Raw genomic sequence first — 24,530 nt, 5'->3', positions numbered from 1 at the left:
TTGTAAAAGCTTCATAGAAATCTCGAAGTTATAGGGCTAGTTCTGTTTTTTCTCATATTCCTTTCTTAGGCATACTTAGGTAATTATTCATCAATTGATTTCTCTTTGGTATTACAAATGTCTGCTTCTTTAATTCCTCAAAATCTTCAAAGAAGGAAAAGAAGAGAGATGTTTTCAATTTGGCCAGCTGTATTTCCCCACTGGGGCTTCCCTGGTAGCTCAGTGGTAAAGAATCCGCGTGCCATTGTAGAAGATGTGGTTCAATCCCTGGATTGGGAAGATCCCCTGGAGAAGGAAATGGCAACCCACTCCAGCATTCTTGCCTGGAGAATTCCATGGACAGAGGAACCTGGTGGGCTACAGTCCGTGGGGTCACAAAACAGTCAGACACGACTGAAGTGACTTAACAATAGCAACAATTTCCCTGGTGAGTTTCCTTTCTTCTGACTTTGTGACAATGAAAGTAACAGTGGTCTGGCCAACGCCATTGGTTATTAGCTATGTGATTTGGGCAGGTCTTCTCTTTTGGGCTCCATTTTCTCTCTCTCTCAAACTAGGGCTATATAAAACCACTGGTTTGCACATTGAATTGTGCGCTCTCAGAAACGGTCATCACGAGCTGTGGAATTATTGGAGAAGGTCTGGAAATCCATACATTAGACAAGTCTGAAGGCTGAACAAAACCACACCTTACATACATCTATTACATGTGTATAAGGATGCTGTTGTAAATTATGAAATGCAATTTAAAGTATTACTGAAATTTTGCTAATTTTGGCCACTATGCTTTTCTTAATTAAAATGCCATTAAAACTGTTACTGAATATTTACTGCTTTTGATCATCATAATTTTCTTAATTAAAATGTAATTTAAAATGTTCTTGAACTTTTGTTCATTTGGGTTATTACAATGTTCTTAACAAAAGATACTACACATTCTGTTAATATGAGGAAGGTCTGAATGCATCCTTAATATTAGGAATGGGTCTCCCAGATACAAAGGTTGGGAATCACAGATCCAGATGATTTATTGGGTTCTTTCCAGGTCTAACATTTTGGGATCCTAAACTGCAGTGGCCAAAACAATAGCCATTAGCCACATGTAGCCATTTAAATTTAAATTAATTTTTAAAAGTGTACACAGTTGCACTCACCACATTTCAAATTCTTGGTAGTCACATGTGCTAGTGGTCAGTATTGATAATAAAACATTTCATTGTTGAAGAAATAGCCTTTTCTTGGAGAACTGAGTGGTTTATTTATTTTTTTTGCCTCACTGAGCAGTTTATGGGATTTTAGTTCACCAACCAGGGATCTCAGTAGTGAGAGTGAGAAGTCCTAAACACTGGACCACTGGGAAATTCCCTGAGTGATCGCAGTAATATGTTGTCCTTGCAATGAGATGGTATGTGTGTGTGTGTATACTCAGTCATGTCCAACTCTTTGCAATCCCATGGGTTGCAGCCCACTAGGCGCCTCTGTCCATGGGATTCTCCAGGCAAGAATACTGGAGTGGGTTGCCATCTCCTCCTCCAGGGGATCTTCCCGAGCCAGGGATCGAACCTGCATCTCCAGGGTTGGCAGGCAGATTCTTTAGCACTTGAACCACCATGGTCTTGAAACATAACTCTTAGAAGAGTATGAGCTTGAGGCTTGAAGGCACTTAGCCTTTGGTTCTGTCACTGAAGACACATGCCGCTAGGTGTGTCTGACGGATGGGTCCACTCTTCGTGGGACAGTTTCCTTTTGCACCTTTGATTACACTGGGTAACATGATGCTTGAGAATAGCCGTGCACGCCAGCGAGTGTTGATTCAGCCACACCCCAAACAGCCTCACCCGCCAGCTGACTGTGAAACTCAGAAGCTTGTGCCCAGGATCTGGATAAAGCCAGACACCAGGATTTTGCCAGCTCCTAGCCCAGAGGAGCCACCAAGAAGAGGAAGAATGGAGAAGCCATCCAAAGCCAAGTAATATATTTCCTTTTGCTAACAAGGTTTCTGGGTGTGACCAGAGCCAAAGGGCCGGGGGTTGGGGAAGGAGGGCCTCCCTTCAAAAAATCCTTAAAGATTAACTGAGACTTAAAGCTTAGGAGGGGAAGCTCGTGGGCCAGAAAGGACAGCTGGGTCTGACCATGCACTTAAAGGGCTTCCCAGGCTGCTCAAGTGGTAAAAAAAAATCTGCCTGCCAATGCAGGAGACATGGGTTTGATACCTGGGTCAGGAAGATCTCCTGGAGAAGAGAATGGCAACTCATTGCAGTATTTTTGCCTGGAGAATTCCATGGACAGAGGAGCCTGGCAAGCTACAGTCCATGAGGTGAGAAAGAGTTGGACATGACTGAGTACATACATGCACCTTAGAGACAGAATTTTCCCCTTCTGATGAGAAAATATATCATATTCATTGTAGAAAACTTGGAAAATATAGAAGCTATGAGGATTTTAAAAGTCACTCAGTATCACTGGAGATAACCATTGTTAACATTCTGAACATTGGAAAAATTCCTTTAGGTCTCCCAACTGAGCCATAAGGTGAAAAGTGAAAGTAAAAGTGTTGGCTGCTCAGTCCTGTTTGACTCTTTGTGATCCCATGGGCTGTAGCCTGCCAGGCCTCTGTCCATGGAATTCTGCAGGTAAGAATACTGGAGCAGATTGCCATTTCCTTCGCCAGGGGATCTTCCTGACCCAGGGATCGAACCCGGATCTCCTGCACTGCAGGCAGGTTCTTTACAGTCTGAGCCACTGGGGAACTATAAAGGGTTAATGTTAAATGCTTTGTATTTTCGGAAACCAGGACCTTTCCTGATGTAATTGCACTAACCCGTGTGCACTAACCAGCTTAAACTTGTGGTTTCTTTTCTCGCTCTGGCCCTCTCTTGCCTCAAAGTCTCTTCTCTCAGTTTGTAAATAAGAAGTGCGGTCTTTTCAGTCCTATGGTCTCATTCTTGGACTTGCCTGGGGAGTTTTGCTGGGGCTCAGTCTGAACCCCTATGGCCACAAGGGCCTTGGGGAAGTTAGTCGTGTGTATAGAACAAGCCTTGGTTCTTCATTATGCTTGGGGCCAGTGAAAAGGGGTCTAAGCACATTTGTATCATTTCATCTACAAAGCAACTTGGTAGAATTATCTGAGCACGTCGTCAGCTCTGCTTGGGGACAGGTTTGGGGTAATGGTATACAAATGGGCTGCTGAATCATTTTTGAAAACTCAATCATTTGTTAAATATATCTGTTACGAGTACAGCTCTTTACTAGGTTCTGGGTCCACACACATGGATCACCCAGATCTTCTCTCAGAGCACTTACAGATAAGTGGTATTGATGAACAGCAAAATAGATGACTATGATGTGGGTGCTGTGAAATTACGATAGGAGTAGGAACCCGGGTGGGAAGAGAAATTTCATCCGTTTTGGAGGATCAAGGAAGGCTTTTCAGAAAAAGTGCATCTAAGCTGAGAAGGGGAGGGTGACTGGTAAACAACATTCTTGAATGTGGAGAAGGTGAGAGAATGTTCCAGGCAGAAGACACAGCAGGAGTAGAAGCTGGGAGGTGAGAAAGCATGATCGCTCTGAGAGGACAAGTTCAGCAAAGTACATGCAATGTCTGTCCTGCATATTTTCCTGGTAAATGCCTTGAAAGATAACGTTTGCTTCCACACTGGCCTGTGTTGACCCCTGATAGCACATTTCCCTTCCTTCTCAAGTGTTACTGTCACAGTTTCTCAAGAAGACCAAGGTGGGGGTCACCTTCCTCAGGCAGCCCTCCTAGATTTCCTGTGGGGGAAAGAAACTCTCTCTCTTCTGAATTCTCACAGTGCTCTTGTCCTCTCTCACTTTCCATTTATACAACAGCTACGTCCAGTGTCTCTCCTGCTACTTTCTGAAACTCTGAGCAGACTGAGGTCAGGGACACCCTGTCTTCCAGAATCTTACCTGGTGCCTGGAACAAAATTGCACATACACAGCATATGAGTGTCCAGGGAGAGCTGGGCTCAAGCATGGACTGGTCTTCTGTGGGGCTGTCTTGTACTTTTTGAGATTTTATTTTATTTTATTTTTTTGGCCACGCTGCATTGCATGTGGAATCTCAGTTCCCCAACCAAGGACTGAACCTGTGCAGCCCTGAAGTGGGGTCTTAACCACTGGACTGGGAAGTTCTTTTTTTGATATCACATCCTCTCTCCCATCATAGTCATTCTTTCCCTCTATAGACCTGCCCTGATCCTCTGCTATGGCCAGGCTCAGGAAAATTTTCAGAAGAGGATAATGACATTTGATTTCATTTGTGCATGCAAATTGGATGTGTCAGGATGAAGGTTTCAAGTGGAGTTATAAATAGTGCTCAGAGCAAGGGCCGTGCTGTGCGTGGAGAGAGAGTGGAGTTTCTCACTTGGGGAGTAACACTTTAGTGCTGTGGAGGGTTTTTGGCAGGGTTCGTATCCAACCTTTATACATGTGTTTGGCTGCATTTATTGGTAAGATAATGAAATTGTTCTAAACCAGTGGCTGAGTGGGCTCCTATCTTGAACCCAGTGAATGTCCTGACACCCAGGATCTACTGACATCCAGCAATTAATGGGTTAATGCGGATCAAGGCAGGAGGTCTCCAGGGTCCTGCACCAGTGCCTCTTTGACAGGTCAATACCCGTGCCATTTTGAACATCATCTCTGATTATCAGATATATGTCTGTCAGTGATAGTGAAGAGTTTCCTCCTAAAGAAAGATTTGGGGTGGGAGTGGCTTTTGATAAAAGAGAGCTGATTAGGTATCCATACACAGGAGTGATGCCAACCCTTGAGCTAATAATTGACTAACACTTTCACCCTAGCCATGTCGCTTCACCTCTGCTTCTCTGTTTTCTTGTCTGTAAAAGAGGGAAAATAATTCACTCCTGTTATCCATCCGTCCACCCATCCATCCAACTGCCGCTCATCCGTCCAACAGACAACTGTGCATCCCCAACCTGGAAATGTTGCCTAAAGGTGGCCAGACAGACATTTAGGGAGTTCAGTTTGGGAAACTGGTCACGAATCTAGTTTTGAAGGTTGAATGAGATGTTGAAAGCACAAGCCTTTCAAAACTGGGGAGGATTTCACTGATGGTGAGTCCTCATGATATCAGTAGAGACGTTTCTTCTGTGGTGTTGAATCAGACGGCAGACTAGGGCATTTTGGTATAATTTAGCAGCCAGGAAGGCCTTTTAGCTCTTCATCTATTCATGTCATTTATATAAGCCTGCCTGTACCAAAAGACTATGAGTCAGTTTCCATTTAACTGGTATTTGATAAGAGCCTTCTTGTTCCAGATAGATTTTTTTTCCCCTAAATGAAAAGAACCTTACAATTTTTGCTGATTGTAAACGTAATGCACAGCCTTTATAAAAGTGTAAAGTGACACAGTAAAAGGTACAAAGATGAAAGCAAAATTACCCCAATCCTGCTTCCCAGAGACTAATACTCATCTTTTTGATGAAAATCCCTTCAGGCATCTTTCTATGCTTATATGCATTTTTTAAAAACATCGACTACATTGTATTATACTTGCCACTCTGTAACCTACTTTTCCTCTGAATATTATCAATATGCACTGAAAATTCCATTATCCAGTGGGTGATTGAAAAGAAGTGTTTAATATTAAAAAGCACTGTGACTTTAATGGTTTCTTTTCTCATATCATACCAAGATTCTGTGAGAGTTAAATCCTTTTCTTGCATTTTCTTCTTGAACTAATCAAGTTTGTGCTTTGGTCTTGTATGGTGGTTCTTTTTCAATTCAACGAGTACATATTGCCCTGTCATTTTTAATGAATACCTGGTACTCCACTGTATACAAAAAATACATTTATTTAATTAGCCTCAAGCTGATGAATATTTGAGTTATTTCCCATTTTTGGCTAATGTAATTATTCCATAATAAACATCCTTGTGTGTTCAACTTTGTTCATTGGCAAAGTTGCATGATTGCATCCTCAGGATAAATTTCTAGAAATGAAAATCTGGCTGAGGTCAAAGGTTTTTAAAATTTAATCTGTATTTGTATCAGGGGCTATTATGGGGCAAGAGAAGTTGTGGAAGCTTGAGGCTTAGCTGGGTTGATGGGACTTCAAACTCATGGCCCAATCATAGAACAGTCCAGAAAGTAGACAGCCAAAGAGTGAATGCTTTTAGGTGAAATGGTCATTGAGTGTTGGAAGCAGTTTCAGAGAAAGTGAGTGAAATGACCTCGTTTTGGAGTCCTTAAAAATAGTTGGACCGTCCTCACTGAGGTTACCTCTTAGAGAGTGCTGCTTAAAGTCAGTTGAATGAATAGATTCTTTTCATTCAACAAATACTTCATGAGTGCCCCTTCAATGTGAGGCATGGGGCAAAACCAGGGCAGCAAGGGGTGGTCAGTCCATGGGGGACACAGGGTGGCCAGTGTGAACCGCAGCTCAGAGTGGGTATGCTCCGGCCAGCTCTGGCATCCTTCTGTGACCCTGCGGCTTCCTGTAAATGGATGGGCACACTGTCTGGCCCCCGAGGGTTGTAATCCACTTCAAAATCAAGGATTCGGAGGGTGACACTGGGTTGTCATGAAGAACCAAGACTAGACTGGCCTGGGAAGATCCCCTGGAGGAGGGCATGGCTACCCACTCCAGTATTCTTGCCTGGAGAATCCCATGGACAGAGGAGCCTGGAGGGCTACAGCCTGTAGGGTCACAGAGAGTCAGACACGACTGAGGCAACTTAGCATGTTCCAGTGCAGGGGGGTGTGGGTTTGATCCCTGCTTGGGAAGCTGAGAACCCACATGCCTTGTGACCAAAAAACCAAAAAAAAAAAAAAAAAAAAAACAAAAAAAACATGGAAGCACAATATTGTAACTAAATCAATACAGACTTGAAAAATGGTCCATATTAAAAAAAAAAAAAAAAAGGTGATAGAGTCAGCTTTGAACCCAGACTGACTCATCCAAAGCTCTTCTTTTCCTCTGAATCATGTGTCCTGGCTCTGGTTTCCAAAAATACAACAGCTGTGATCTCTTGTCCCCCATCCTGTCTTGCCCTCTTTGTTCTCCTCCGGCCGTGTCTTTTCCTGTCCTTGGAAGGGGTTGCTGCGCAGTGAGTTTCTACTTTATGCGCCAAGAGTAGTGGCTCTTGGCCATCATCACTCCCACACGGTGATGGAGAAATTTGCCCCCAAGGTTTATTCCAAAAGCTGGTGAGGAAATGTCTGGTAAGAAAGCAAGAGTCTGGAGAAGTTTTGCAATTTGCCTAGAGTCACGGATAATCAGTAAATGGCAGGCAGTGAAAAAGACAAGCTTCTTGGGAGCTTAGTTTTATATCACAGAAGTGAGTCAGACATCAATAATGAGACTTTAACAACCAATCTCATTTTGGGGAAAATAGAAGATTCAACTCATGGCTTGGCTGAAAGATAGGGCTAGTCATCATAGTAGTGAGTCTTGTTATTCATGAGATAAGAGGATTGATGAAAAAAAATTTCTAGGTCTCTACTGGAACTCGTAAGTGGAAATGAAATCTGTACTAATCCTTTGGGAAAACCAACTGAACTCTGAGTGGTAAGGATTCAATGATAGAAGTCACATTTCTTTATTCAAATATCTGAAGGGCAACCTAGTTTTTATTTGTGAAATTGAATTTTTGGCTTTGACTGTATTAAACAGCCTATGTTTTGAAAATCTTCACATCGGAAGATTGTGATGAACGGAAGCACCGTTCATGTCTGTAGAGATCTTATTTTAATGCTTTTTCAAAAGTTGTACTTCTGGTTGGTAGATGGGTGGGCTGGCTGATACTGTCTTACTTTACTAATGCCTGCATTATTCAAGGCAGAATCCCAAATGCAGACAAAATAAACATAGATCACATTTATCGCTTCTTTTCTACGTTCTGCAGTTACCCTGGCAAGAGAGCTGAGTTACTTTGACAGGATTTGTTCTTTATGAAGCTTTACTGACTGCTGTCTTACACCTCTCTCTCTATGTATATATATATATTCCTGTTTATAAAGTTGTTGTCTGATGAGATTTCTTCTCACTACTTCTTTTTCCCTTTCTGGAAAGGTATGCAAAGTTCATGTTGTGAATAATGCAGGGCTTTACTTATGTAATTGCTACAAATGATGATAAGGGTTAGAGAGAATATTAATTTCTCTATTAATACTTGAATATGAATCAAAGGTTCATTGATTTGTAAATTACCTTTTAATGGAATTTGAAAAGTCTTCTCATCAAAATTTCTCCATAAATTCTCATTAAATGCTTACCTTTGCATACAAAGTATACAGATGAATTCACTGATGAATATTCCAACATGTTCAGTTTTTTAGAGCAAAAAGTCATATTTGGATTAACCAATATCACTGCTGCCTGGTGGTGATTTATTGGAGTTATTTATTATTGGTGGAATGAGACTATATTTTTCTTTTCAACTGCTCTACACCTTTAATCTTCTTTTCCCATTTGTAAATTCTTCCCAAGTTAAAACCCATAATAAACCTGCTTCCCTTGCAGCTAGGATGCTGACATTAGACTCCAGCTGCACAGTCAGATGCATGAACTTGAGATTTTTGAATTGAAAGCTAGTGACACAAATAAACAGGTGCAGCGTAGAATGATTCTGGTGAGGGGAAGGGCAAACAGTCTATTCTCTTATTTATTTATTTATTTTTGCTGCACCAGCTCTTCACTGCAGTATGTGAGATTTTATTTTCAGACCAGAGATTGAACCCAGGTCCCTTACTTTGGGAGTGCAGAGTCTTAGCCACTGGACCACCAGGCAAGTCCCCAAATATCCATTTTCTCAGAGAGAGCAGTACCAGAGCTCCTGGCAGTACCTCTGGTTTGCAGTGTGGTGAGTATGCTGAAGTATCTGTACCCAGAGGTGGGGTCTACCCAGGGGCTGCCTGTGATGTGAGGCATTACTCCTGGTTTTGTAGTCTTCAAGGTTTTCCCAGTTTCCCTGAGAATCTGGGGCTTCCCTTGTGGCTTAGACGGGAAACAGTCTGTCTGCAATGTGGGAGACCGGGTTCGATCCCTGGGTCAGGAAGATCCCCTGGAGAAGGAAATGGCAACACACTCCAGTATTCTTGCCTGGAGAATCCCATGGATGGAGGAGCCTGGTGGGCTACAGTCCATGGGGTTGCAAAGAGTTAGACACAACTGAGTGACTTCATTTTCACTTCTCACTTCCGAGAATTTGAAACTGTCTCATATCCTTTAACACATTCCTTTTCTAGTTAATCTAGTCAGGGAGTGTTTCTGTAATTTGCAGCTAAGAAATCCAACTGATACAATTGGAATATGAGAAAAAAGAGAAGGAAATATGGCTTTTTCACATGTATCTCATTTTAGCTGTTGAAAGACATCAGTAGAAGACGACTCTTTGCCAGGTTTTCTTCCAGTAGCCATCATCTATTTCAACTGATTTATGTTTTAAAACAGCAGTCTAGAGACAGTGATGCACACCCAGGTAGAATGTTTCTAAGGGAAATGGAGGGTGTTTTAATACCAATGAATGGCTATGAGTTTGGGACTCACCCGTGGACTTTTTGTTGTTGTTCAGTCACTAGGTCATGTACAGTGGCCTTAGGAAATGGCTTTAAAAGACGAACTATGAAGAGGTTAAGGATAGAGATCTTCTGGAAAGGTTCCAGGTTCTTAGCTTGTGAGGTATTAGGAGCTGGTTGAAATAAAGAATACAGTTTCACTGGAGGCCCATGATTTAATTCTTCCACACATTCATCCAACTATATTTATTAAGTATCCATTCTGTACCATGCACATGCAAAAATATCAATATTAAGGAGATGGTGGTGAACTGGACAGAGCTACACAGGCCTTTATTTGATGTTCTGGGGTTTCAGAGTGTTTCCATATACACATGAGGGAAGGACGGTAGGTTTTAGTATAACTGAAGATGATGAACACTGGAGAGGTTGCATGATTTATCCACCAACACATAGCCAGTAAGTAGTAGAACTGAGAATCAAATTCAATTCTTTTGGTTCCAGAATCTTACATTCTTTTCAGGATGCCAGCCCTCCTTACCTGCTAGAGTTCATATCAACGTGAGAGACAGGTGTGAAAATAATACTTTTCTTGGAAGAGAGTCTGATTCAGAGAAAGATTAAATTGGTAAATATAGAGGCAGGACCTCCCTTTCTAGGGCTTGTGGTCTTACTTCCACTCTGCAAATGTACTACCCCAGGCTGCCTCTCTCATTTATATCTTGATTATAAACATAGTATTGAGAGATGCCCTTGATGGATGATATTCAGGGAAGGGAAAACATCAAACATCTTTGGGATGAGGGTAGAAAGTGAAGTGAAGTCTCTCAGTCATGTCCGACTCTTTGAGACCCCGTGGACTGTAGCCCACCAGGCTCCTCCGTCCACGGGATTCTCCAGGCAAGAGTACTGGAGTGGGTTGCCATTTCCTTCTCCAGGGGATCTTCACGACCCAGGAATCGAATCCAGGTCTCCCACATTGCAGGCAGACGCAGGCAGACACTTTAACCTCTGAGCCACCAGGAAAGGTAGCTTCAAATATAGTCAAGTGTGAGAACTAGAGAGAGAGGGAGTGCAAGAAAGGGAGCTCTACCTACTTAGCCATTTCCTCCTAGGGCTGCGATTTTATAAAAGACGTGGTCCCCACCCTCACTGATACCACTGTCTAGCGGGCAAGATAAGCATGTACACACTGAGTCATTTCTATCCTCAGGCCTGTGCATATATGTATTCTACTAGGTGGCATTATTTTCCTTCTTTTTTTTTTAATTGAAATTTTTATTGAGACAATTGTAGGCTGTTGAGAAGTGAAGATAACACGTGATTATGGGAAATAACACAGAGAGATCTCATGTACCCTTTACCCAGTCTCCCCAAAGGTAATATCTTGCAAAACTATAGTACAATATCACAACTAGTCTATCGACTTTGAAACAATCCACTGATTATACTCAGCCTTCCTAAGTTTTACTTGTACTCATTTGTGTGTGTGTGTGTGTGTGTGTGTGTGTGTAGAGTGTGTGTTTGGCTCTATACAGTTGTATCACCTGTGTTGGGTTGTGATCTGACACCACAGTTAAGATACAGAACTGTTCCATCACTATGAGGAGCCCATGGGCTGACCTTTTACATTTTTATAACCATATCTCCCTCCCTCCCTGGCTTCATATTTTGTGTGTTTTGTATCCTTGGTGTCTATAAAGAATCAATGAAGGGACTTTGCTGGTGGTCCAGTAGTTAAGGTTCTGAGCTCCCAAGGCAAGTGGTCTGAGTTCGATCCCTAGTCAGGAAACTAGGCCCCACATGCTGCAACTTAGAGTTTGCATGCCACAGCTAAAGATCAAAAATCCTCTGTGCCACAGCCAAGACCTGGTGCAGTCAAATAAATAATTAGTAATTAAAAAAAACTCACAACACAAAGTAACATAAAAAAGGACATTTGAACAACTCCTAAAATAAAATATTTTTTAAAAAAGAAAAAATGAACTAACAATGCCCTAAGAGATTGTATTACATTTATGTTTGTATTTATACGTGTCCTCTGAAGGAGAGGAAGAAGCCATTCATTTGAGCAGGGCCTTGAAGTCAGAGAAGGAGGCAGAGCCTCACAGTGAGTGAGGGACACTCGTGACTTGGAGGGCGCGGTGACTAAGCTCGTGGACTCCACGAAGGCCTGGCTGCCTGGGTTTGAATTCCCTTTCCAGCACTAAATGTCTGAGTGATCCCCACCAGGCAGATCTCTAGGCCCGAGCAGTTTTCTCATCTTTATTTTTTATTTATTTATTTATTTATTTTTTTGTTTTAAGAGTTTTATTTTTTTTTTTTTCACTTATTTTTATTAGTTGGAGGCTAATTACTTTACAATATTGTAGTGGTTTTTGCCATACATTGACATGAATCAGCCATAGACTTACATGTGTTCATATTTATTTTAATATTATTTTTTCTCTATTTTTTCCTGTATTATTTAAAAAATACTTTTTGAAACTAACAGAATATTGGACTTTGTTTATTCTATTTATCCTCCTTTAAAATAGAAAGGACAGCCCCTTCAGAGGTCACTTGGAAGAAGCTGCAATGGTGCGCGTATAAGAGTGCCAGGAAAGTGGTAAGACTCACCTCGGCAAACAGACGCCGTTCTTACTGGTCTCACTTTTAGCAATTTGAGAAGGCCTTTCAATGACCCAGTCTGAAGTCCTGTCTCATTCTGCCTTTGTGAAGAGGTGTGGATTGAGCTTCTTCCTCTTTGAGGCTGATGTGGGAGACAGTTCTCAGACGATACCCAGCCTCACCCCCGCCACAGTGGTTCTTGGTTCTCGCCCTGATGGTCACTTTCACTGAGGATCCTGAGGCCTTGCTGGCATTTTCCCTGTCTCTTCTTAAATGCGTTCTATGAGGAAGTTGTTTTTTAAAAGATTGTTTTTATTTTTTAATTGTTTAACTTTTAGCTTTGACTTTTCTGGGTCTCAGCTGCGGCACGCAGATCTTCTATTGTGGTGCCTGGGCTTCTCTTTAGTTGGGTCGCACAGGCTCTCCAGTTGAGGCACTTAGTTGGCATGTGGAACCTGAATTCTCCCGCCAGGGATTGAACAGGGACCGCTGCACTGGCAGGCCGGATTCGTAACCCCTGGACCACCAGGGAAGTCCCAGAAAATGATTTGTTAATGAGCGCTTAATCTGGGAATCTGTGAACTTCCTGAGTGGCTGCCCTCCTGAATAACCAGAGCTTTGTGTAGAAAAAGCCCCACCTACACTTTGCACACTTGGTCAGTGGACGAGTTTGACCCCAGCCTGCCCTCCTTGCTAACAAAGAGGCTTGTAGGAGTTTATTCCCAAGAACCAGCTCCCTTTTCATCCACTTCCTCTTCATGTGATTTAGAGAGGTGTTTACTGTGGGTCCGATCTGTGGGTAGGGTGTCTAGACCTCTCTTGGCTCCATTGACATTCCTTTGTTGTGTACACACCTGCTGTGAGAAAATAAATCCTGAGTTACAAAGATAAAAGGTAGTTAATAGTGCAGGATTCGGGTTAAAAACCATTTGTGAATCCCTTTGCCAACTGTCAAATCCACTTCCAAAGGCCACCACAGGAAAAGGTCTGTCTGGGGAGCTGCAGAGACGATTTTTTTTAAGGATGAAATTGAAGAGCACCTAGGAAGGCACTTTCCATACACAAATTTCACATGGCATCCTCAACAATTCATTGTGTGCTATGAAATATTACTGTCTTTTTCTCTCCTTAGAGATTCTTGTAATCTCAATAGAGCAGGGACTTAACCCATTAAGCGTGGGCAGTTGTGGAGAGGAGAGTAGTGAACTGTTTCTTAGTTACAGACACAGGGCGCATTCAGCAGGCTGGTGGGATAAGCACAGATTTAGGGGACGTGGGAAAAGGTTTTAGCCTTCACTGATGATTCTTAGCTAATTAGTGATCACTCTAAGTGATCACTCTTAGCTAATTATGGTCCCTGGTGGCTCAGACTGTAAAGAATCTACCTGCAATGCAGGAGATGTGTGCTTGATCCCTGGGTCAGGAAGGTCCCCTGGAGAAGGAAATGGTAACCCATTCCAGTATTCTTGCCTGGAGAAGTCTATGGACGGAGGAGCCTGGCAGGCTATAGTCCATGGGATCTCAAAGAGTTGGACATGACTGAGCAACTGAGCATGCATCCTAGGGATGAAAATCTTATTTTCTATTGTTACTCTGAGTATAAAAAGAGATTTCCTCTCTTTCTTCTTCATCTAGCCCTTCCCCTTTTCAGTATTAACATGGGTTTTTGTATTGTCATCTAATGTGTTATAATCCATTCCTGTTACTGATTTTGATACTCAAATTGTCTCCTATTTTTCCAGAGAAAGCCCCTTCAGGTTGACTCCTGTGTCCTTTCCACATGCCCCCATCAGTTTTTTGAGTAGTTTCTTTCTTTCTGGAATGAGACTTTCCAGGTTCCTATCTAACTTCTTGTGATTATGTTAGAAAAGCAAGAAGGTAAAAATAATTGCCCAGCTTCAACACTGGCAAACACATCCTAGAACTTTGGCAAAAACCCAGCAGGTTCTGGTCTGGTCCTATTGGTCACTGAAGATCCAGAAATGGGTCCCAGAAAAGTCACTGCTTTCTGTGAGAGGCAGCTGAGGGTAGATGCTACTGGTAATGGGCAGACCTGTGAGCTCAGGCAAGTGCAGACTCGTGGCCAACTGGTCAACATGACCCCTGGTACGTATCCATGGTGATGGGAGACGGGAAGCATATGGTAATTAAAGCCACAAGGAAAACGATTTCATCCAGGGATTTGAACCCTTGTTTCCCAAATGACACCAGGAGAGCAGCAAACCAGTTATAAAATTATCTCTTTGCTTTGCACCAATTTAAACAGGTGCTAGTAGTAAAGAACCTGCCTGCCAATGCAGGAAACATAATGAGATATGGGTTCAATCCCTGGGTCAGGAAGGTCTCCTGGAGGAGGTCATGGCAAACCACTCCAGTATTCTTGCCTGGAGAATCCCATGAACAGGGGAGCCTGGAGGACTACAGTCCACAGGGTCTCAAAAAGAGTCGGACACAACTGAAGCAACTTAGTAAGCAAATGTCTTCTACTCTCATATCTGTAGAGATGAGGATCCTCAGTAAAGGGAGACAACAAAAGGAAAATAGAGAAGGTGATGAGATGAAAAAAATCTCCCAAACTGGCTAATGCAAAAAAAAAGGTCAAATGTCAAAATGTTTCTTCAAGGCAGAGACATTTTGGGTCAGAGACTTCTAGACAGTTTGTATGTCACTTGGCAAGCATCCCTTAAAGAACTTTGCAATGCCAGTTGAGTGTGTGGAAAGCCAGCAATAGACCTGTGTATGAGAATGGGAAGAAGAACCACTTGGTTGGAAGGAGCCAGTGGCCATGTCACCAATGACCTTATGAGATTACACTAGGATGCGTGCCAACTGGGATGTCCCAAGTCAACTGCCCACACACTTTAAAATTGCTCTGAACCCTCCCAGTTGTTTCAAGGACAGAAGCTCAGAAGTTGGCCCACACTCCTCAAGTTTGATGAGAAGGCCAGGTCCTGGGGAAGAGATGAAAACCAGCTACTTTCGAGCCCATAGTATGGTGCCCTACTTTTTAAACATAGAGGCTCAAAGCCCTTTAGTATTATCAACTTAGTTAATTATGATGTTGCCCTTTGAGTCTGGAAAGTGCATTGATATTTTAAAATAAAAGCTGATTGCAGCCTGATCTTTTCAATAAATGGTGGTGAATTTTCTAAGCAAAATGAGGGTGCTGTGACATCCATTCACTTGGACCCAACCGCCTCGCATTTTCTGGTCTTCCCATTGTTAGGAGAAGAGAGTGACTATTAATAAAACAGATGGGTAGTGTTCAAGCTTTAGAAAGTCAGCTTCCTGGGGATATTTAGGACTTGAGTCAGCAAATACACACACTACTGTTCTCCTTTGTCTTGCCTCTTGCAGACACAGGTAATCTATCAGTGTTTCAAAACTTTCTATATAATATTAATTGGATGCCTACAATGGATGGGATGATGGGGGCAAGAAAAGTGAAATGTATCTCGTCTCTCCTCTAAGAGCTTTTCAGTATGCTTGGGAAGAAATCAAGGGTGATAGCAACTGTTCTCAAATGCACTTTCAATCTATGAGAATTTTAGTTACATGGAGTCAGAGTCATCCATTTTTCACTGTACAGCAGTAGTGGAATGAGGATGGTATGTTTCTCCTGGGACTGTTACAACGTAATAGTATTTTCCAGAAAGACACTTGTCTTCTAGCCAGTTTTGGTTATGATTCCCCTCTGCTATGCAGTTTAACTGTGACTTAGGTTTTTTTTTAATTGCACAGAATGCAATAACAGGCAGGTTACCCCCAGTGGTGGACTGTGTCTTATGGATATATTGAATATGGGATAGAGAAGCAGTGAAGTGTGGACGTTAAGAGCGGAAGTTCAGAGTCAACTCTTGGCTAGCTGCAGGATGGCTGATCCTGGGCAAATCAGCTTAAGCTCTCTGATATCTGTTTCTTTATCTGTAAAATAGAGACAGTGGTAGATACTTTACAGAGTTGTCCTGAGGATGAAAGAAGAGTATAAAAGTGTTTGCCACAGTTCCTGGCATATGAAAATGCTCAAATTTATAATTGCCATTATTATTTTTAAATTTTTTTCTTTTAAATATGTATTTATTCTGCTGCGTTGGCTCACAGGATCTTCATTCATTGTGTCACATGGGATCTTTTATTGCAGCATATGGTCTCTAGTTGGGGCACGGGGGCTTACTTGCTTCATGGCATGTGGGATCTTAGCTCCCTGACCAAGTATAGAGCAGGCTTCCCCTGCACTGCAAGCCAGATTCTTAACCTCTGGACCACCAGGTAAGTCCCAGCCATTATTCCTTTTTAAATTAAATTTATTATTTTTGGTTGCGCACGGCCTTTGTTTAGTTGCAGTGCACCGGCTTCTCATTGTGATGGCTTCTCTCGCTGCGGAGCACAGGCTCTAGGGGGCGCAGGCTCAGTAGTTGCCCTGAGGCATTTGGGATCTTCTCGGACCAGGGATTGAACCCATGTCGCCTGCATTGGCAAGCGATTTCTTAACCCCTGGACTACCAGAGAAGTCCTGTCATTGTTTTTATTCTTATTCTTATCATGATAATTACATGTGGAGTCGATTCCAGCAAGCAGCCTTGGGGATGAGCAGAAATGTCTACAGCGTGCCACCCGCGCCCCCGCCCCTTCTAGGGATGGGAGCATTGCTCAGGAACTGTTGCGCTCTTCAGGGTTCCCATCAGCCCTTGGACATTAGGAGGTTTCCTCTGGCTCCTTCTTGCTCCTTCATTCTGTAGACTCATCTACTCCATCTCTGCTTCAACTGATTCCTGCTACCCTGAGCTCATTTCTCTATATTCCTCCACCTGGTGACTTCTGTTGACTCATAGGTTTCAAAATCGAGTTTCTGTTTCCTATTTCAATGACAGGTAATCAAAAGCAGTTAGTTGGCTTCCCCTTTCTGTCTTGCCAAGAACATTTCTTTTCATTACAGTACATCTCAAGGAGGGAGAAGAAGGAACACTTGGAGAATTCAAGAAGACTGAATCCCACGTAGACTCATGTTAGGTCTCTTGTCCCTCAGCGACTCTGATGTGCCCTTTCAGATGACTCTCACCTAACTGTTTACACAGGGAACACCTGCTTGGTACATAGAAATCAATATCTTTTCCTACTAAGCTTCCAATGTACTGAGCTGCTGCATCTCCAGGAAGTTTACAGAAAAACTGTAGCACAATTTGTAACAGTGGATTTATTTCCTTTTCATTCAGTTGTTGAATCATGAAGGGGTGACGTGAAAGTCACTCAGTCATGTCCAAATCTTTACCACCCCATGGACTATACAGTCCATGGAATTCTCCAGGCCAGAATACTGGAGCGGGTAGCCCTTCCCTTCTCCAGGGCATCTTCCCAACCCAGGGATCAAACCCAGGTCTCCCACTCTGCAGGCAGATTCTTTAGCTGCTGAGCCACAAGGGAGTTGAGGTACAATTAATGACTTTCAACACTGAGTGGAAACATTTGGTATCAATTAAAACAATAGGGTAATACCCACAATAATAGGTCCAGTATTAAGATCTATAGATAGTTTAGAATTGTATATTAACACATATATGTGGAATCTAGAAAAACGGTACAAGTGAACGGCTTTCCAGGGCAGAAACAGAGATACAGATGTGCAGAGCTAACATGTGGATGCAGTTGAGGAAGGGGAGGGTGGGACAAACCGGGAGGGTAGCGCTGACACATTTACACTACTGTGTGTGAAGTAGCGAGTGGGAGCTCACCTCTGCGCTCCGTGATGACGAGAGGGGTGGGGTGGTGGCGGGTGGGTGGGAAGGAGGCTGAGCAGGGAGGAGATGCATGTAGATGGTTCACTTCATTGTATAGCAGGAACTAACACAACATTGTAGAGCAATTATATTCTAATTTAAAGAAGAAAAGAGAAAGTGATAAAAAAAGAATCCACTGCTTATGTTTATTTTACTCAGTTCACCCATCTCTTAAAGATGACACCTATTTTAAGAAATCAAAATCACACCATTTGCTAAAAATAGGAGCAAAGCTTTAATATAAAGGATAATGAATTTCCTACTCTTCCAGGGAAGATTACATTGCTTGAGATTTTCCTGGGTTCCTTGCTTTTTCCTCCCACTTTTTGTCATCCATTTGGACACAGCAAAGGAAGGGAATATCAAACCATCATTTTGAGGCTTCTAAATAATGCTGATGGAGAAGGCAATAGGTGTCAATTTGTTGGAGGGTGTCTACTTATTAGCAGGATTTCTCAAACTGTGATCTGAGCTCCAATATTTCAGTCACCAATTCAGGGAAACTGACTTAAAAAGTTTTGCTGTCAAATCAAATTGAGAACTACTTTGCAGTTCTCTTTTGCTTTTGAGGAGTCTTATTTCATCTAAGTGTATTATTTTTGAATCTAAGTCTTGTAAAATGGGCCATTTTAGAATTTTCCAAATGTATTTCAAAATGAAATCTCTTTATTTGTGGAAGGTCCAGTTCTGAATGATAAGATCTAAATTTAGAGTCTGTTAGAGTGGGTCCTCCAAAGAGCAGATTCCAAGATGGCATTGGTGTGATCAAGATTTATTTGGAAAGGGAATTCTCTGGTGGTCCAGGGGTTAGGACTCTGAACTTTCACTGCAGGGGGCTGGTGTCCAAGCCCCAGTCAGGGAACTAAGATGCTGCATGTCACTTGGTGTGTCCAAAAAACCCCCATTTATTTGGGAAGCATATGGGAAGGATAGAGCTTCCCAAGGTGGTGCTAGTGGTAAGGAATATGCCTGCCAATGAAAGAGACACAGGTTTGATCCCTGGATCAAGAAGATCCCCTGGAGGAGGGCATGGCAACCCACTCTAGTATTCTTGCCTGGAGAATCCCATGGACAGAGGAGCCTGGTGGGCTATAGTCCATAGGGTTGCAAAGAGTCGGACACGACTGGAAGCAACTTAGCACTGATGCATGGGAAGGATGAAGAGGAAGAAGTACCAGAAGGCAGAGAGTTTTCAGGCTATGATGCAAACCTGACTCCTGTGATGAAGAGCAGGAAGGAAGGGGAATTGGATAGGAAGAATCTTCTAAAAGACATTTCCTCCAGGCCAATAGGGACTCTTGTGACTCAAGTCATCCATTAGAAGAGTACCATGTCTTGTAGGACTAGCTCACTTGCAGTGCTTAGTCATTTGCTGGGTAGCCTGGTCTCAGTGTGACACAGCAGTGAATCAGAGGTACAGGAGCTGGGGCTGTCTGTGAACTATGCTTCATGCAGCCAGAGATCTGAGTGGCATTTTTTCATGACTACCATGGTTTCCAGTTTTGGCCATTTTTAACTGTGCAAACTTGAGTCAGTCATTCCAGGCTCTGAAAACAAAATGGTTAATCTGTCAACGAGGAGGGAAACCTTTATATGTCACACAACTGCTGTGACACACAGCTGTGTGTAAAAGTTCTTTGTAATCTGTGAAGCACTCTAGAAATAGAAAATAATATTACAATGGAGTGAACGAAGCCATTTCAAATGTATTAGCTGTTAAAAAGTCATTGTGCTCCTTGACCACAACACATTGTCTTTCCCAGGTTGCTCTGTATTTCCCACAGGCCCACTGCAGTGCTGGGCATCTAATAGGTAATGAGTAAATGTTTGTTGAATCATGATAACAACTTTTGAGAGTCCTCCAAGGAAACACTCCATGACTGAGATGGTATGTGGGATAATGATTGTAGACACTGAAATGTATTCCCTCTGGCAGAAGGCCACATGGCAGGAGGGAGGGTGGAGGATGATTTCTGTTGATAAGATCTGCCCTTGTATTTGGAATTGACATAGCAGCTTCGTGCAAAGGGCATTATTCTTCCCAGAGTGGGGAAGGCTGGAGGAGAGTTTCATAACCTTCTTGTTTTGCAATATAGCCTTTCTTTTGAGAATTTCTAAAATAATTCAGAAGCTGACTGAAAGACAATTCCCAATCTTCTTTTTAGATAACTTTACAGCATCACTCCTCTGAAGTTCATTTCCTAGAGTTGTCTATCAGTTACATTATTGAACCTGTTGAGTTTTACCAACTCATCCTTTCCCCCTTTTGGAGAAGAATCTGTTGGGGCTAAAATGTTTAAGGGGCAAGCACAGGAATGAGGGAACTGGATAGTGGGGGTGAAGTGTGACTGGGTAATTTCTTAAGGAGCTGACTGTAGCTCATCTGTTTGGTTCTATTTCCTGAGAACTCACAGTTTTTTCTGTTCCTTCTTTCTACATTGCTTTGTACCAACTCAGCATTTTCAGCATTCAAATGTTTGTGGAATGAACCAATGAGTGAATTAGATGTGCTGGGCGCAGGAATCAACTAGAGAGAGTTTCTACCTTAGTGGTCTAAGGGATGCATGTGAAAAAAAAACCATGTAAAAATAAAATGACAAACTATGATAAGAGTTGAAAAGAAAAAGCATGAGAAACACGAGGACCTGCTGAGGAGGAGGAGAGGGGGGAATATATGGGATGTTAAGCAGCATCCTTCTAAGGGGCGGGATGGAGTCAATAGGGTGAAGAGGTGTGTGAGGGCATATGGATTCTAGGTACAGAGAAGACCATGTGCAGAGACCCTGAGGAAGGGTCATGTTCCAGTCAAGTTGCCAAAGAAAGGTGGTCAGAGCAGAGAGACAAAACAGCAGAAGTAATAGCAGAGAAATAAAGCTCTGGGTTTTTCCTTGTGATGAACAATCAACAAACCTTTATGACTGTCTACTGTGTAGCCAGCTGACTTCTGCTGTTATGATGTGTACTTGTATCTGAGTCAGACATAGCAGCCGCAAGGCGAGACTGTCGTTCTGCAAATAAGGAGGAATAAACTTAAATTCTAGAAGGAGAAATGTGAGTTTTAGCTGGAGAATCCTTGAGGGACCCTGGAGCTATTGAGCTCAGATCAGAGATGCTACAGATCTTCTTCTGTGAAGAACAGATCAGACAAGGGGGGGAGGTTTTGCAAGTTTTGAAAGGATCAGGGATCAGGAGGCGAGGTTCCGGCTCTGATGGTTCCATGATTGGCTGTGTGACCTCAGACCACGTCACCTTTTTAGTCGTCACTTTCCCCATCTATAACACCTGAGGTTGGGGCTCAGGGATCTTGACACACTTACTTCTGATTGGGGTCAAGTTCACGATGATCAAAAAGGGAAGAAGGGGTGCCTCAGGAAACCTGTGCCCCACCTGTGAACCCCTGAGCCACAGACCATTTCTTTGGGGACAGTGAGGGCTCTGCTGGGGCTCTTGAATGAGGTTGCCTTGTGAGTTACTAGGTAACCGGCTCAGTCCTCACTTGCAAAATCTTCTCCCCACCCCGTGTCTTCCTGTCCTGTCTCTCAGAGACTCTTGCGTCACTGCCTGGTCCATAGGCATCAACCTCTCAGTCTTTCCCATGAGGGATCAGTAGAAAGAACCCAACATTTTTCTCCTTTCCTGTGGCGCCATCAAGAAGTGCAAGAGGGGACTTCCCAGTGGGTAAGACTGAGCTCCCAACACAGGGGGCCTGGGTTCCATCTCTGATCAGGGAACTAGATTCCACACACTACAACTAGGACCCAGTACAACCCAAATAAATAAATTTTTTTTTTTGGAAGTGCCAGAGGAAGTAACAAAGGGTAGTGGGTCAGTTCCTTGAGGTTGCCATACAAATGACCACGGACTGGGAGGCTTAGAACAACAGAAAAGTATCCTCTCCCAGGTCTGGAGGCCGGAAGTCTGAATTCAAGGTGCTGAGAGGACCATGCTCCCTTTGAAAGCTCTGGGAGAGAATCCTTCCTCTTCCAGCTTCTGGTATCTCTAGGTGTCCCTTGGCTTGTGGCCACATCACTCCAATCTCTCTGTCTTCACATGGCCTTCTCTGTGCATCTTCTCCTTTTCTGTTTCTTGTTAGGACACTTGTCATTGGATTTAGTCCCCACTCTCAGGTGGCACTAGTGGTAAAGAACCCGCCTGCCAATGCAGGAGATGCAAGAGATGTGGGTTCAATCCCTAGGTCAGGAAGATCCCCTGGAGAAGGGCATGGCAACCCACTCCAATATTCTTGCCTGGAAAATCCCGTGGACAGAGGAGCTTGGCAGGCTACAGTCCTTATGGTCCCAAAGAGTCAGACACTCCTGAAGAGACTTAGCGCTGCACAGCATGGGGGTAATCCAGAATTTAATTACATCTTCATAGGTTCCTCCCCCCCCCCTTTTTTTTTTGCAAATAAGGGCACAGTCACAGGTTTCAGAATGTGAATATATCTTTTGGGGTGCCACCATTCAGCCCACTACAGGCCATAACTTCTGAGACATTTGACCCACCAAAATGCCTTCTTTTTATTTATTTTTATCCTTTCTAAACTTGACTTCTTGAAACAGCATGATACTGCAAGTTCCAGTGAAATGCCACAGAGAGGAGACAGCAGGCTGAAGAGCCTGAGAGCACAGGCTCTGAGGGTAGGTGGTGGTGGTGTTCAGTCACTACGTCGTGTCTGAATCTTTGTGACCCCATGGGCTGTAGCCTGCCAGGCTTCCCTGTCCTTCACTGTCTCCTGCAGTTTGCTCAAACTCAAGTCCATTGAGTCAGTGATGCCGTCCAACTGTCTCATCCTCTGTCATCCCCTTCTCCTCCTGCCTTCAATCTTTCCCAGCGTCAAGGTCTTTTCCAATGAGTTGGCTCTTCACGTCAGGTGGCCAAAGTACTGGAGCTTCATCTTCAGCGTCAGTCCTTCCGATGAATATTCAGGGCTGCTGGCCTTGGTTCAAACCCCAGCACTTACCAGACCCTCTGTGACCCAGTTTCACCATTCATAAATTGGGTACAATAACAGTACGTACTTCTGTGGGCTGTTGTGGGACTTAAATAGGATAGTACTTGTTAAAGTATCTAGAACTGGCCTCAAGTAAAGTGAAAACACTTTACTTGTAGGAGTATGTGTGGTAGTATGTGGGAGAATGGGGCGACAGAGGATGAGATGGTTTGGATATCATCACCAACTCAATGGACATGAGTTTGAGCAAGCTCCAGGAGCTGGTGATGGACAGAGAGGCCTGGCATACTGTAGTCCATGGGGTCGCAAAGAGTCAGACACAACTGAGCGACTGAACTGAACTGAAAGTGCAAAAACATATTACAAAGTAGTAGGGGATGGTGAAAATGACTAAAAACCCAACTTGGATGACGAGATGGTGGCTAGAAAGTATCCAGGGCTTTGGCACTGTCTGGAGCTGGGGTTTCTTTGAGCCTCGATCCACCTTGGCTACCTGACTTGGAATAAAGCATGCCAGTGGCCCCTCCCCTCAGGATCTGCTCTGAGCTGCTGTGTTTGAGGATCAGGGTCTTGGGCTCTGGCGGCCAAGCCAAGCAGCAGGCACTGGATTTCAGATAGGGAGCTACCAGGTGGACACAGTGGAAGGGGCATTTCCGGGGAGATGCCCACCCCTCCAGAGGCAGTCTAGTGACCTGCTCCATGCTAGAGGGGAGACTTTCTCCTCCTAAGACCCATTCTGGACACTGTGCCTCTGGCCCTGCCTTGAGTCCAAGAAGACAGTGAGCACGAGTACTTCTGGGCATGGTCAGAAGCCCTCAGTGATTAAGGTGAGACAGGTTGCTCTTTTTCTTATGACTGAGCAGGACTCAGTTGCAGTCTGGGCTGTTGGGAGCCCTCTGGGATGTGGCTCCTCTGTTTGTGCCTAGAGACCTGGGTCATGATGGGTGAGGTCTAAGAGTGCAAAGAGGCTGGGCTTCAGCAATGGATACTGTGTGGCTGTAGGCAAGTTTCCACACCTCCCTGAGCTGTGGGGTTTAGCACCTGAGAAGGGAGGATTGCACTCTTGTTAATCCTGTGGCTCTAACTGGTATTTGGGAGGAGGTATAGAGTGGAGGTTGGATGGAGCTTGGTTGCAGCTTAGAGCTGTGGGATCTTAGGCAGGTTACTTAACCTCTCATGCTTTAGTTTTCACATTTGTAAAAGGGATTGAACACTGCTGTCAGATGGTTATTGGGACAACTAAATGAAAAAACTGTATGCAGGACCTTAAGCCAATGCCCGACTTATCCTACATGCCTAATCAGTTCAGTTCAGTTGCTCAGTTGTGTCCGACTCTTTGTGACCCCATGGACTGCAGCACACTAGGCTTCCCGGTTCATCACCAACTCCTGGAACTTGCTGAAACTCATGACCATCGAGTTGGTGATGTCATCCAACATCTCATCCTCTGTTGTCCCCTTCTCCTCCTGCCTTCAATCTTTTACAAGTTTAATGAATAGCAGCTATTAAGATTTCCCCAGAGCACTTTAAATAATGATAGTCAATAATGAAATGGATGACTATTGAGTAAATTAAACACTGTACAATGGATAACTGTTTAATCCCAGCATGGTCTAGAAGGAAAAGCATTCAGCTGGCTGTGGGAGACTCAACTCTGTCCCCAGTTTGTAGCTGGGTGACTTTGAGCA

General features: G+C 43.5%; 1 protein-coding gene across 2 annotated transcripts in view; it reads left to right on the top strand.

Annotated features, from left to right (window-relative positions):
- Window positions 1–1,869: 1,869 nt before the first annotated feature.
- FER1L6 (fer-1 like family member 6) overlaps window positions 1,870–24,530 on the top strand; it is a 169,563-nt gene continuing 146,902 nt past the window's right edge. The window contains exon 1 of one of the 2 annotated variants that reach the window (XM_061123247.1): window positions 1,870–1,969. In XM_061123247.1, the coding sequence (XP_060979230.1) occupies window positions 1,947–1,969 (23 nt within the window). In that variant the 5' untranslated portion in view covers window positions 1,870–1,946. The remainder of the gene's footprint in view (window positions 1,970–24,530) is intronic. The other variant, XM_061123246.1, reaches the window with a different exon arrangement.

This window comes from Dama dama, chromosome 21 (assembly GCF_033118175.1).
Source record: "Dama dama isolate Ldn47 chromosome 21, ASM3311817v1, whole genome shotgun sequence".
NCBI lineage: Eukaryota > Metazoa > Chordata > Mammalia > Artiodactyla > Cervidae > Dama > Dama dama.
The sequence above is the reverse complement of the archived record's forward strand: the minus strand, read 5'-3'. Positions and strand labels throughout refer to the sequence as shown.